The 14,838-nt window shown below is 42.5% G+C and overlaps 1 protein-coding gene across 1 annotated transcript; it reads left to right on the top strand.

Moving 5' to 3' along the window:
• The first annotated feature begins 55 nt into the window (after positions 1–55).
• Positions 56–14,739, top strand: Duox (dual oxidase). Its single transcript, XM_071717948.1, has 20 exons — positions 56–2,593; positions 3,398–3,481; positions 3,986–4,147; positions 4,869–5,056; positions 5,810–6,014; positions 7,000–7,166; positions 7,429–7,665; positions 8,140–8,585; positions 8,789–8,990; positions 9,396–9,722; positions 10,215–10,439; positions 10,724–10,942; positions 11,048–11,251; positions 11,347–11,659; positions 11,867–12,241; positions 12,316–12,533; positions 12,846–13,307; positions 13,844–13,999; positions 14,126–14,254; positions 14,433–14,739. Exons 1-20 carry the CDS (start codon positions 2,500–2,502, stop codon positions 14,559–14,561), a joined length of 4,542 nt encoding a protein of 1,513 aa, XP_071574049.1. The 5' UTR covers positions 56–2,499; the 3' UTR covers positions 14,562–14,739.
• Positions 14,740–14,838: the final 99 nt, after the last annotated feature.

Genomic DNA, 14,838 nt, shown 5'->3' with positions numbered 1-14,838 from the left:
GTGGGTGATGTTTCATTCTCCGCGGACGCGTCGAGGAATCGTCTGACTCGCGCGAGAGCTAGGAGGGTGAAGGACCTCGGCGTTTCCGAAACGAAGAAGCGGCTGCGTGCGAAATGAACGTACCGTACGCAATAAATGCGTGTGATCTGATCTGCGAGCGCCAATTTGTGTCAAGGGCGATAAAAGATCGACCAGCAGTCGAGAACAGTAGACGCGATTTCTCTCCATTTGTTGAGTCATAATGCGAACACGCCGCCATCGGGCACATCTTTCGTGCTCGGCCGCCGACAGCATCACCGCCGATAAGCGGGATCTAATTAAGCCTCCTATAAATTATATTGCGAAAAACCGGGATCTGAAATCCCATCGTAGGCGTCTAGGGTTTCGAAATGAGAGCGCGACGAGCGTACTATTAATTACAATTAAGACACGTAATACTCGTAATAGTAATTATCCCCCGCACTATACAATCGCATTGTTCGCGATAATTATCATTACATATTTTATATAATATGGTAGTCACTTTAGACGCTTTGAGGCCGGTATTCATAGTCGGTTCTTATATTTGAGACCATCTTAAGTACAATCTTAAGATGTACTTAAGATTACCAATCACAGAGCCGTATTAGCATCTTAAGATATTACTTAAGACGGTCTTGAAATAAGATCTGATTATGAATACCGGCCTAAGAACACTCTGAGGACATTTTAAATTTTATTTAAACTCCTTTCAGCCTTCTGTCATTTAGATATAACATTATTTGCTCGTTAAATATAATATTCAACGTACCGACATCAGTACAAACAGAGTGAACTTATTTTTAAGTCGGCTCTGTGGTACACGTCATGTATCAGCGTACTGTCCTATTCCTTCCGATCGCCGTTTGCCGGCGCGCATCGGTGACATAGATTTTCTTTTCATTTTCACTTGGAAGGAACGGCCGCCGAAGTGGGGAAAAAAAGAAGTCAGCCGGGGAATGCGAGTTAATTATGCGAGCGTGCCGTGTCCTCCGTGTCGTCTCTAACGTGTGCATCGGCACATACACACCGTCCACCGTCCATCCGACCTTGAAACGACCGGCGCGGGGACTCGAGAGAGGTTTCGCCTTGGGTAATCGGTGCCGCGGACTCGAAAACTAGGCCTGCGCCCGCGGTGACGTGACGTCGTCGCGCCGCATCGCGCGCCTTGATGTATTACAGTGGTTTTTCAACGGCCGTGGGATCGTAAGTGCACCGCGATCACGCTCCTTGAATGCCGTTCCCGCGAGCGTTACTTAAAACAGTAGATTGTATGTTTCTAAAGACGGCGAGAATCCGTCGGAGCCTCGATCGGCTCCGTCAGTTCAACGGGAATGGCTTTCGGTGCCTCGCGGATGAGACCCCCCCAAATTAAAATTGAAATTCGAGATTTCAACTGTTGAAATTCTTCAGCCAGGACCTGGGCGCGCTAATAAAAATTAAATTGCGTAATCTACGAATCGACTAATTGCGTTAATGAGTTAAGGACGCGTGAGTGCGAGCCGTCGCGCGTCGATCATCCTACCTCCAATTCCAAAACTCAACAAGTCGCCGTACGAAAAACGGTTGAAGAACACTGAGGCCGACGACGCCGTAGCCCGTAGCCCGCGGAGGAGGCGGCGAGAGGGAACAGATACGGAGGAGAAGGAGGAGGCGGCGCGTTCGCGGTAACGAAACAAATAGGCCGGCGACTTTCACCGCGCGACCAAGAGCGGCAGGCAGGCGGCTGTGTGTGGTGGCGGAGGCGCGCAGACCAGCAGCGGCACAGTCAGACAGGTCTGCAGAGTGCAAGCCGTTCTTGGGGGCCCGCGCGCGCGTACCGTCGTATTGTTGCTCCTCAGTCCTCGACGTCCTCGTCGCGCGGTCCGTCCCACGGCGTCCGTTTCCTCGACGGGGCCCGCCGCGAGGATAAGCGGATGGTGATCTCACTTGTTGGTACCAAGTACCAAGCACGTGGTGCTCCGTTAGCGCGAGTGCTCTCCGTTCCCTCCTTCGCCTCTTCGGCTCTTATCCGCGCGCCCACACGCCCACACTGGCCCACACGTGATCGGCCACATCACGGGCCGGCCGAAAAATCGTACGGTGGCATTTTTGTTGCACCTCGTACCTCTCGCGCGCGGTGAGCTCTCTCCTCCGGCGCGTTCGGGTGGTAGCGAACGATCGGCGATCCGCTGTGCTTCTCGGCTTCTCGCCGCCTTCAGCAGCTTCTGGACCGGTCCGCGTCTTCGGCGAATCCGAACCGAAGATTCGTATGTGCAGCACGACCGCGCCTGACACGTTCCCGTATCGCTCCGCTGATAGACGGTACCAACGGCATGCGTCCCCGAGGACACCGTTGATAGCGGAGAAAAAGAGAGAGAGAGAGAGAGAGAGAGAGAGAGAGAGAGATCGTCGAAGGGCGCGAAAAGGAAGACGCATCTTGGCATTCTTGGCATGAGAGAAATGCACGGGCGTGGACCAGGAGAGAGCGAGTGACACACGATGACACGACGACGACCGCCCGCGCCGGCCCGCAGCATCGCGCCGCTCTGCGCGATCGCTTGGGCGTTCTGGCTCGCGTTACCCGCTGAAACCGGTAAGTACAATCGCCGTTATCGTTCCGGTATACCTGTGCTGTGGCTACGAGTGGTCGCGGCCAATAAATCTCGTTACTCGTAGAAGGGGGGGGGGGGCTGTGGGAACGATCGAAATGTGAAAGACTCCAATATTTTAAAATTTTCTGCTCCAATATAATTATATCATATTTGTATTAATATTATAAAAATAAAGAAATATTTAATTTAATAATAAATTTAATAATTATTCTTAACATTCATTATTATAAAATGTATAGGTATTGTGTATGCACTATTTGAATTATGTTGAAATAAATCAATCATATTTGTTAAGTTTCATCTGGGGAACTATAGGAGTAAATTGATACGTAAAAACGCAGGATGTAACGAATTTGGAGAAGGATCTAATGACAAAAAATAGCGCCTACATTTCATATCCGTGTCAATTTAAATTCAGATATTTACGAAAATTAGGGAACAACGCGAAACGCGAGAGAGAGAGAAAAGTAATATTTTACGGTAGATCTAGCTCGTTAAAACTCGTTTTATATTTTTGACCCGCTTTCGGTTGTCCTGCACGCTTTATACCGCCCCTAAATATCCTAATTACATTTTCGAAGCAGTAGAGCGTTACTCTAATAATTAAGACACCTAGAAGCCGTATTTTACATCTGAACTCGTCGCTCGTCGGCCTATTAGACGATTATTAACTTTCACGATCTAACACGATGCTGGCAGTCGATTGTTTGCCCGATAATAATATTGCAAAATTCAGGTTTCGATAAAGGCTACGGATTTACCTATATAAAGTGTGCCTGTTTTAGGAGCGGGGCCTAGCTACGCGGACAACAAACAGAGATACGATGGGTTTTACAACAATCTGATCCATCCTGACTGGGGTGCAATCGGCAAGTACTCGAATTTGTGTACTGAAAGTCAAGCGCCTCCGCTGTTTTATTATCACGCACGTCAGAGGGTTATCACTTAAAAAACTCCACGCGTCTTTTTTTTCCTCACTGAATAAATTTGCTGGCGAAGGTTTCTCGAAGCATCTTAATAAGTTATTAGAATTTTATTATGTTTTACTCGATTTTTTATTAACATTTATTAACATGGCTTTTGCAACTCGACACTCTCAACGAGATACAGGAGACTTCAGACTTCTCTTAAGTAGATTAGTTATACATTTGTATAATTAAATACGCTTCGTACTTCGTCAATTTTATATCGAAGACAAGGTTCGAGTAAGAGAGGACGCGTGAAAACTAATCACTCACGGGGTGACGCAAAAAATACTTTATAGAAGAGTTGATGAGACAAGTAAGTGACGACCCTGCGATTATGTGTGGCACGGCGAAGGTGGTTTTCTATTGAAAGTTATTCTAATACGTGTCACACACGTACCTCCGTAGATAGTAGGCTAATCCGAAAGGTCCCGGCGGCATATTCCGACGGTGTGTACGCGATGGCTGGCCAAGACAGGCCATCCCCCCGGAAGCTCAGCGACCTGTTCATGCAAGGTGACGATGGCCTGCCGTCGGTGAAAAATCGAACCGCATTGTTCGCTTTTTTCGGTGAGGATAATTACGGATAATAATACAGGTAGAGTTAGTGGTTACAGACCCAAAAATATAAGTAGGTTTTTATCAGTACAGAAAAAGAGGCAATAGAAAAAGTTGTTGAATAATTAATATCTCATTTGTAAAGTACTGAGCTTTTAGAGACAAAGAATACTTAAATTTGTTTCATTTTACCCAAAGCATCTATTGTAACGATAATACATATTTAAAAATTGTTGGTATAAATAAAAATTAAAAGAAGTGATCCTTTTATGTGTGTGTAAAAGAAATAATCCGAGAATTTTAGCTAAGCATTAAATATACGCGAAGCGGTGTGCTAAATTCTGTCAGGAAAAGATATCTACGTTTTTAATTTATATCATGTAACAAAATTTGCTTAACAATAAGATATACAGTAATGACGAATTGATTATACTTAGATTACCATTAATCATGTCACGATCGTGCGTCTCGTCATCGTATGATTTTATCTGCAGCATATGTATTGTGTTACTCGCCTCGTACATAATCCTCCGTTTGTCCAAAGGTGGACATATGCGAGTGGACGGGCACAGTTAATTGCCAAGTCTGTCAACGTTGCCTCGAAATATATGATATTATATAAAGCAGTGTAGAATCTGGGTGAGCTCGACGCGCGCGACATGCTCGTAGGCCGTAGATCTCCCTGCCGGAACTCGTGCGACTCGCGACATCCTCGTACGGTGAATCTTTTCAGGACAGCTGGTCACGTCGGAGATAATCATGGCCAGCGAAAGTGGTTGCCCCATAGAATTTCATCGGATCGACGTGGACAAATGCGATCCGGTTTTCGACAAGGAGTGCCAAGGTAACAAGTACATTCCGTTCCTGCGAGCGGATTACGACCGTCACACCGGGCGCAGCCCCAACAGTCCACGGGAACAGGTAATTCCCGGTTTTCTCGAGCGGCACCTGGTCAGCCTCGCGCCGCGCGGATCGCTCCACGGCTCTTACGGGTCTTACTTCCGGGAGCGGCTGACTTTCGACTTTATCTGACTTTCGCCGGTTATGATAACGATACCGAACGTTTGAATCGATCTCTATCTAAATTACAGTCACGTTTAAACGATCTGATACTATCACTGAATACCACGGCGGATTCTTGTTGCGAAACTCTATTTTGCTCGTTTTTCTTTGATGAAAAAATGTCTCAGAATTTTCCATATATTATTAATCAAAATTTCTATAAACATTTTCAGACTTTCTCAGAATGCTCAGAATTTTTTAGAATTTTTATACAAATTGGAACACGTTTTTCAGAAAAACTCAGACAAAATAAGAATAAAACATTTCAGATTTTTCTCACCAACACATCTTTGTAGAAATCTCAATAAATAGAGAAAATCTGTGCAATTTATCAAAAATTTTTATACATACGGATACTGAAATACTCCGGAAATCCCTATCCAATCATTTCTGAAAGTATTTAAGAAATTTTATGTATTTTTAAAGAATTTTTCATAAGTCTCAATTCTTTCAAAATTTCTGAGAAAATATGAGACATTTTTTCCAGGGTTCTTTCTTTTTCTTTTTTCTTTTTTCTTTTTTCTTTTTTCTTCGATCGGGAGCGGTTAAACGCTCCGACGATCCCTGAGACAGTGATCCGTGAGAAGTAGCTCTGAATACGTGAGATTGCAGATAAATAAAGTCACGAGCTGGATCGATGGCAGCTTCGTCTATTCGAGCAGCGAGGCGTGGGCGAATACAATGCGCGCGTTCAAGAACGGCAGCCTTCTCATGGAGCAGACAAGACAATTTCCCGTGAGGAACACCATGCGCGCGCCCCTCTTCAATCACGCCGTGCCGCACGTTATGCGAATGCTCAGCCCGGAGCGCCTATATCGTAAGCGAGGATATATCTACGTGTATAAATTTAGCCTTATAAATAGCCCGAAGACTTTCTCAAGAAATTCGTAACCGCGTACCCGCCCGAGCTGATTATTATCTAACTGATTTTTAATTGCACGCCGTAACACTTTCCTCACCTTTCATTCGACAGTAAGGCATCTCTCGATTGAATTGAGATCGGGATGTGAGAAGAATTTTGTTCTAATGGAAAACATTCTGTCGGAGCAATTGTGCCGCTCGTTACTAGCTAGAAAGTTTAACTGGCGAGAAGTCTTCGTCTTCACTTGCTTATTAATCATATCGATACTTCAACACCTTTGTTGTGAGGAAAAAACTTATTCCGCCTATTAACCCTTAAGTGCGCATCTTTGCACATATGCAAAGTGACTTTCGATACTCTCTTATGAAGTTCGAACTGAAAACTCACGGTTTTGCACATCTAGGCCTTCTCTTCATGTAGGTACTTTATTGGTTGACCGCTAAAACAAAAACGGTTCAAAGAGTTAAAAAGATTAATTAGTAAAATAGAATTCTTTAAATATTTTTTTAGGATTCCTTAAGCAGTCATTATTTATTTTAAAAATATTCAGAAATATTTACGAAAAATTGCGCATTTAAGGGCTAAATACGAAACGAAAGCGCAAATCCGTGGCAGTCCGATATAAATGTAATTTCTTCGGCTATTCATTTTATTATTGAAACAATACCTTTCCTCGCAACATTTTAGCAATGTGTTCCCTCTAGTAGTCGTTCAACGCTTACATAATTTGAGTCTTCTCACTAATTAAGTATTATATGTTATTATTCACGATCGTTATCGAGCGCCGATCCGTTGCGGCTGTTTTTGCATTATTACTCGTAATTTTTGTGCATTAACCGCATGCGCTCGTGCCCGTCCTATTACGTCGCGCGTTTTAACTTTCCCCGCAATCAATTTTCTGACTTGCGAAAGTGGCCTAACAATTAATTATATTGCGCAGTCCTTGGCGATCCGAGAACGAATCAGCACCCACCGTTGTTGGCCCTGGGCATCTTGTTCTATCGGTATCACAATGTCATAGCGGCTCGTGTACAGAAGGAACATCCCGGCATGTCTGACGAAGAAGTTTTTCAGAGGTCACGTCAGATGGTCGTCGGGGCGATTCAGGTAGATAATAGCTCACCTCTAATTTTCTCTCAAAGATATACAGAGTAAATAATAAAGACGGTATTATTCTTATCTAGCGTGGAAAGAGTAAAACAAACAGAAGTAAAGTGAGTTTTATGTAATTGATAAGCTTTCGAAAAGTCTTGAATGGAGTTGTTGAATGGAGTCGTTTCGAATCGTAGCGGAATTTACGTAATTTGCATTTTTTACTCGCTAAATTTCACTGCTTCCCGGCGCGTAAAGTTTTTCTATCTTTTTATAGAACATAATCCTTTACGAGTACCTTCCGGCATTGCTAAACGAGGATCTGCCATCGTACACCGGTTATAAACCAGATCTGCATCCGGGTATTAGTCATATCTTCCAAAGTGCCGCTTTTCGATTCGGTCACACTCTTATACCGCCGGGCATATATCGGCGAGATGAAAATTGCAAATACAGGAAGACCAACACAGGCCAGCCAGCTATGAGACTTTGCTCTACATGGTGGGACTCAAACGTGAGTGTACCTAAAGATTTATTCTCTCACAAAATGTCTTCGTAAACTTTTCGAAAGATATGTATATTTTATACCCGTTAATCATATCAATTATTGCGATATTTCTCGTTTGTACTATATTAATCGTCGGTATAAATTTTAAATAATTATTAAACACTTTCTTGAAATTATTTTAACGCTTTAATCTTTTCTAATAATTTTCGATTATTTTAATCTCTCATAATTTTTGACCTAGAACAAATTATCAAGATGTTTAAAAGGAGCGAGTTTTAAAAAATTGTAACGATTCGAATGACGATTTTCCTCGCGTGACAACTTTCCTTCTAATTATAAGAGAAATCGATTCGCTTAATTCGTTAAAATTTCTATTAAGGTGTAGCTCCAAGCTCTAGAACATTCTGCGTGATCTAATTATTAGACTAAATGCTTACGAGGCTTGTGATCATATATTAAACATATAGATGCTGCTCACAGGAGGTTTTAGCTAACAGCACGATCGAGGAGCTGATCATGGGGATGGCGTCGCAATTGGCGGAGAAGGAGGACAATCTTCTCGGTACCGACATCCGAAACAACCTCTTTGGCCCCATGGAATTCTCGCGCCGAGACCTCGGCGCCCTGAACATCATGCGAGGTCGCGACAACGGTCTTCCGGACTACAATACAGCCAGGGCGCGGTTCAAGCTGGCCAAGCGGAAAACGTGGAACGAGATTAATCCGGAATTGTTCAATAAAAACCCGTCGCTGCTACGTACCCTCATCGAAATTTACTCGAATAATCTCAACAACGTTGACGTTTACGTCGGTGGGATGCTCGAGTCCAAGGGCGGTCCCGGAGAGCTCTTCACCGCGGTTATAAAGGAACAATTTCTCCGTTTACGGGACTCCGATAGGTTCTGGTTCGAGAACGAGGAAAACGGGTGAGTGAATTCTTATTAACGATTACGTTAATATTTATGTGCATCGATTATCTTTCTTCCAAAACGGAACGTAATGAAGGAACTGTTTATATTTTACGATCTTTGTGTGAAATAAATTATAGAAAGATCGAAATATATAGAGAGATACGGATGATTGACTTAATTGTAGGAACTCTCTAACGCGCGATTTTATCCGATTTTAGCATTTTCACGAAAAACGAGATAGAGGAAATCCGTCGTGTCACTCTCTGGGACGTGATCACGAACGCGACCGACATACCACCCGATGCGATCCAAAGACGAGTGTTCGTTTGGCAAGACGGTGACCCGTGTCCTCAGCCATTCCAATTGAATTCGACGATGCTCGAACCCTGCGTCCCTCTACAGCGCTACGACTACTTTGAGGTAATCAGCTTTAAGAGATACGGTCGATCGTGTCAAGGAACAACTCAACTTACCTCTCACTTGTTATCTTGCGCGGACATCTTCTTTAATATCCTGATTTTTATGATTAAATCAAAATAATATAATTTTTTGCTTTTAATTGCTGTTCCAGAGCTCTTCTGATATTTCATTGTTTCTTTACGCTAGATAAAACGACCTCTTTAATATTCTGATTTGTGCGATTAAATTCAGATAATTTTATTCCGTTTTTTTCTTTTTCTTTTAAATTGCAGTTGTGGAATATCAAGTTTTAGCAATTGCGAGCTTCTCTGATATTTCACTTTTGTTACACTGAATAAGATCCGATTCTTGGGCGAAGAAAGACCATTTTGCACAATTTTTTGGAAATATATGTATGTACCATAGGGTAGCGAACTCGTCTACATCTACGCGTGCGTGTTTCTTGGATTCGTTCCGATCCTCTGTGCCGGTGCCGGGTACGGATTGGTGAAACTGCAGAACAGACGGCGGCGCAGATTGAAAATACTTCAAGAGGCGATTCAGAAGCGAAGTGATGGCCGGATCTGCGTCGATAAGATGATCGTACGCGAGTGGTTGCACGCGAACCATCGCCGTCTCGTAAAGGTGAAATTCGGACCGGAAGCGGCGTTGCACATCGTCGATCGGAAGGGGGAGAAACTGCGCACGTTTGACTTCAGCGGCGTCAACACCATAACTATGGAGGAATCGCAGGTACCTCCTTGTGATTGTAAAAATAAACGATATTTTTTTCAGCGACATGTCAAAAAACCTATATATCACTAAACCTTTTGGCTAATTTATAAAATAAGGCACTTTTCTTGAATTAATTTTCTGAATGCAATAAATTCCTATTCTTCATCTAACTTTAAATTTATATTTGACATGTATAATTATCAAGATATTGAATTTTTAAGAAAAAACGCGCAAGAATAAATATACAAATAGATAAATATTTGCTATTCCCAAAAGATATATCTATAATTTATTATTGAAGAATATTGCACAATAATAACTGCGCTATTCTCATCAAGCAATCCAAAATGACAACGATTAAAACTCGAAATTAATAATCGCATCATCCAATCAATTGCATTTTATCGAATACTCGAAATCACATCGCAAATTAATCTTACGCTTCATTAAGTAAGAGCTGACTCTTTAACGTCACGCTGTGCACCTGATAATTATTAATCGCGGTTCCAGGAGAGCGAAACCGGACATCGTAAGGCCCTAGTGCTGTTACGTATACCGCGCGACTACGACCTTGTCCTTGAACTCGATTCGTTGGCTTCGCGTAGAAAGTTCATTGCGAAATTGGAGGCGTTTCTGGCGTCGCAAAAAAAGCATTTCACACTCACGCCAGTCGCCCGGGATATCATGCTGGCAAAAGCGGAAACCAAGGAGCGCCGGCAAAAGAAGCTCGAACAGGTTTGTTTTTCTTTCTCCCGTGTACACATTTATGAATGCATACGCAACTTCGTTTAGCACACCAAAAGGTTGATTAACACCTCAGAAAGGAATAACAGTAGTAATTTTTCAATTGGTAAAAAAGGAAAAGGAGAATATGAACGTATTATTACGTATGCGTGAGAACATACAGTTGCCGTATAATTCATTTTACTTCTTACTGCAAGTAATAAGTGTATTTAGAGTATTCATTGCATATATGGAAGATTTATGACATTCTTGATAACATCGCGAAATGTTTCTAGTTCTTCAGAGAAGCGTACGCGTTGACTTTCGGTTTACGGCCCGGCGAACGAAGACGGCGATCCGAAGACAGTGACACCGGGGAGGTCGTCACGGTAATGCGCACGTCGCTTTCCAAGAGCGAATTCGCGAGTGCTCTCGGCATGCGGCCCGACGCGGTCTTCGTGAAGAAAATGTTCAACATCGTCGACAAAGACGGCGACGGCCGGATCTCCTTCCAGGTATAATCGTCGTTCGCTTCATTGAAGCTGCGCGCTTTTACCATTTTGCCTCATAACTTTCCGTCTTGTCCGACGATCATCAACGAAGAACGACTCAAATTCCAGGAATTCTTGGACACGGTCTTGCTGTTCTCGCGCGGCAAAACCGAGGACAAGCTGCGCATCATCTTCGATATGTGCGATAAGGATAGCAATGGCGTGATCGACAAGGAAGAGCTGTCGGAGATGTTGAGGTCGCTCGTGGAAATAGCCCGTACCACGAGTCTCTCGGATGATCACGTCACGGAACTGATCGACGGCATGTTCCAGGTGCGTTTTTATTATCTTCACTTCATCATGGATTCTCTGTCCTCCGAAGTGTACCTTCTGTTGCCATCGCGATAATAAATCTCTTCATTGATCAGGATGCCGGACTCGAGAGGAAGGACTATCTCACGTACAATGATTTTAAATTGATGATGAAGGAGTACAAAGGCGACTTCGTTGCGATTGGTCTCGATTGCAAAGGCGCCAAGCAGAATTTTCTCGACACATCGACGAATGTCGCTCGCATGACTAGCTTTCACATCGATCAACTGCCGCCGGAGGATTCGAAGAGCTGGACGCGTAAGCAGTGGGATGCCATATCGACTTTCCTCGAAGAGAATAGGCAGAACATATTCTACCTTTTCGTTTTCTACGTGGTCACCATAGCTCTCTTCGTTGAGAGATTTATTCGTGAGTACTTAGTCAGAAATCTAAATAAGAAACTTAACAAAGAAAGATATCTAACAATAAATAAGAGACCTAACAAAGGAAGATATCTGAACGTACATTAAAACGTTAATTTCCTAAAAGTTTTTAAGACATCCTTTAAATATTCGAAAAGCATTCTGTTTGTGTTCATTTATCGCAAGATTCAGGTTTTCTGCCTCTTTTCCACAGATTATTCTTTTATGGCGGAACATACGGATCTCAGGCACATAATGGGCGTGGGAATCGCCATAACCAGAGGATCAGCGGCCGCACTGTCCTTTTGCTACAGTCTTCTGCTATTAACGATGTCGCGTAATCTGTTGACGAAACTGAAGGAATTCTCGATCCAGCAGTACATTCCGCTGGACTCGCACATACAATTTCATAAGATCGCAGCATGTACGGCACTTTTTTTTTCCGTGCTGCATACGGTTGGTCACATAGTCAACTTTTATCACGTTTCTACGCAGCCGATAGCGCATCTTCGCTGCCTCACCAGTGAAATCAGCTTTCCCAGCGACGCGCGGCCTACTATCTCCTTCTGGCTGTTCAGAACAGTGACCGGTAAGTTGGCTCTCGCCAAATATTTTGCAATTTTGTTCGACATCCTAAGCGTTAATGATTCCCTTGTTTCGCAGGTTTAACCGGTATTCTTCTCTTCGTCATCATGACGATCATTTTCGTCTTTTCACATCCGACTGTACGGCAGAAAGCCTACAAGTTCTTTTGGTCGACACATAGCCTGTATGTCGTCCTATATGCACTCTGCCTGATCCACGGTCTGGCCCGTTTGACAGGCTCACCGCGATTCTGGATATTCTTCATCGGCCCGGCAATCATTTATGCGCTGGACAAAGTAATTTTATATACGTTTTTCTCTGAAAGTAGAACAGTGATAAAGAAAAAAAAATAACTCCCTACTTTCTGCATATACATGCAGAAGTACAGCTTACATATGTATCCACGACATTCGTAATCACATGTAATTACAAAACTTTATTAATTATGCATGGATCGTGTATGATGTAACAAATCTCGTATGTTACGCGTTTCATTCTTGTTTAATGCAAATCGTGTCCTGTTGCTATCTAAAATAATCCGATATCCGTTAATAACGCGATAAAAATAACGCCGAGTGCCTAGTATCGATAGTATCGATTGATTTCAGGTCGTCAGTCTGCGAACTAAATATATGGCTCTGGACATCATCGAGACGGAATTACTACCCTCCGATGTAATTAAGATCAAGTTCTACAGGCCTCCGAACTTGAAGTATCTGTCGGGCCAGTGGGTGCGTCTCGCCTGCACCGCTTTCAGGTCCAACGAGTTTCACTCCTTCACGTTGACCTCGGCACCGCACGAAAATTTTCTGTCGTGCCACATAAAAGCTCAGGGACCGTGGACGTGGAAGCTTCGTAATTACTTCGATCCCTGCAATTACAGTCCGGAGGACGATCGTCCGAAAATTCGTATAGAGGGTCCGTTCGGTGGAGGAAATCAAGATTGGTACAAGTTCGAGGTCGCGGTGATGGTCGGAGGAGGCATCGGGGTGACTCCCTACGCCTCGATGCTCAATGACCTCGTGTTTGGAACGTCTACCAACAGATATTCGGGTGTTGCGTGTAAGAAGGTGAGTGCAGACCGAAGCAAAAGTCAAGTGAAAAGAAGATTTAAAACATCTTTATATAAGATATAAATATAAATATATTTTTCTTTTTATATAAAAAATATATATGTTCTTTATATAATATATAAATTATCATAACACATTTTCTCACAAAAAATGACTAAAATTCATAATCTTCGAGATTGGGGAGTAGTTTAATTATATTTTCGATATTATTTAACTATTTTTTTACTGTATTTTTTTAAGTATTTTTAATTGTTTGAAAAGCTAAATATTTCTAAAAAAAATATTAATTAATGTAAAAATGTCGGTAAAGTTGATGCAAATTACGGTAAAGGTGATGCAAAAGCGGCGATTGCTTTATTGCTGGAAAGTTTCTGTCTGTTTCACTGCCGAAAGAGAAACGCGAATGTAACTAGAATATCGTCGAAATATATAACTCACTGCGTTGAATTTAACGGCTCATTTAAAATGAGAAAACGCTCCCGTTTCTTCACCCGATAATAGTCCGAAAGTGTCACTTTCTTTTTATCCCGCAGGTCTATTTTTTATGGATCTGCCCATCGCACAAGCACTTCGAATGGTTTATCGACGTTCTCAGAGATGTTGAGAGAAAAGACGTTACGGATGTACTTGAAATTCATATATTCATCACACAATTCTTTCATAAGTTCGATTTACGTACTACTATGCTGGTAAGTGATTTATTTTGGAATGCTTGTATATTGCCATCCATGATGGATGAAAAAGCACACGAAGCTTCTGCTATACTTCATTAAGTTAATCGTTTATATTGACAACATTCTGTTTCACATATGTAGTACATATGTGAGAATCACTTTCAGAGGCTATCGAAGAAGAGTATATTTACCGGACTGAAGGCCATCAACCATTTCGGTCGGCCAGACATGACGTCGTTTCTGAAATTTGTTCAGAAGAAACACAGCTATGTGCGTTCGTAATATTAATTTAAAAAAAAAATACCGTCCGCTCAAAAGCTCAAAGAACGTCTGAAGAAGATCCGAAGAGTTAAAATGTCCTTCGTGCTTTTGCGCGGCCTGGATATATAACGTTTAATATTATTTTTGTAAATACGCATATGCTGAACGAGATATTATTGATCTGCAGGTTAGCAAAATAGGAGTATTTAGCTGTGGACCGCGTCCTCTGACGAAAAGCGTCATGTCGGCCTGCGACGAAGTCAACAAAACGCGGCGTCTGCCGTACTTCATTCATCACTTCGAGAACTTCGGCTAGTCGGGTACCCTGCTCCCCGTTCGCACGAGATAACGGACTGTCAACGGTGTTTGACAACCTTTTATCGTGAATCTCGACGATTTACTGCAGAATGTACATATTTATGCGCTGAAGCGCTGCTTTTTACTATTTATTATCTATCATGAGTATTAAATTTCTTATTTATGAACACAAAAAATCTCTCCCCATTTTATCTTCCTGAATCTAACATGCAGAAAAACTTAGTCGCTTTATTATAAATTTTTTACGATTTTATTACGAAATTTTCATTTATATT

Source organism: Temnothorax nylanderi, unplaced genomic scaffold (assembly GCF_030848795.1).
Source record: "Temnothorax nylanderi isolate EJ_2023f unplaced genomic scaffold, tnyl_v1.0 TNYL_tig0230_pilon, whole genome shotgun sequence".
Classification (NCBI taxonomy): Eukaryota; Metazoa; Arthropoda; class Insecta; order Hymenoptera; family Formicidae; genus Temnothorax; species Temnothorax nylanderi.
Note: the sequence above shows the minus strand (reverse complement) of the source record. Positions and strands in the feature narration are given on the sequence as shown.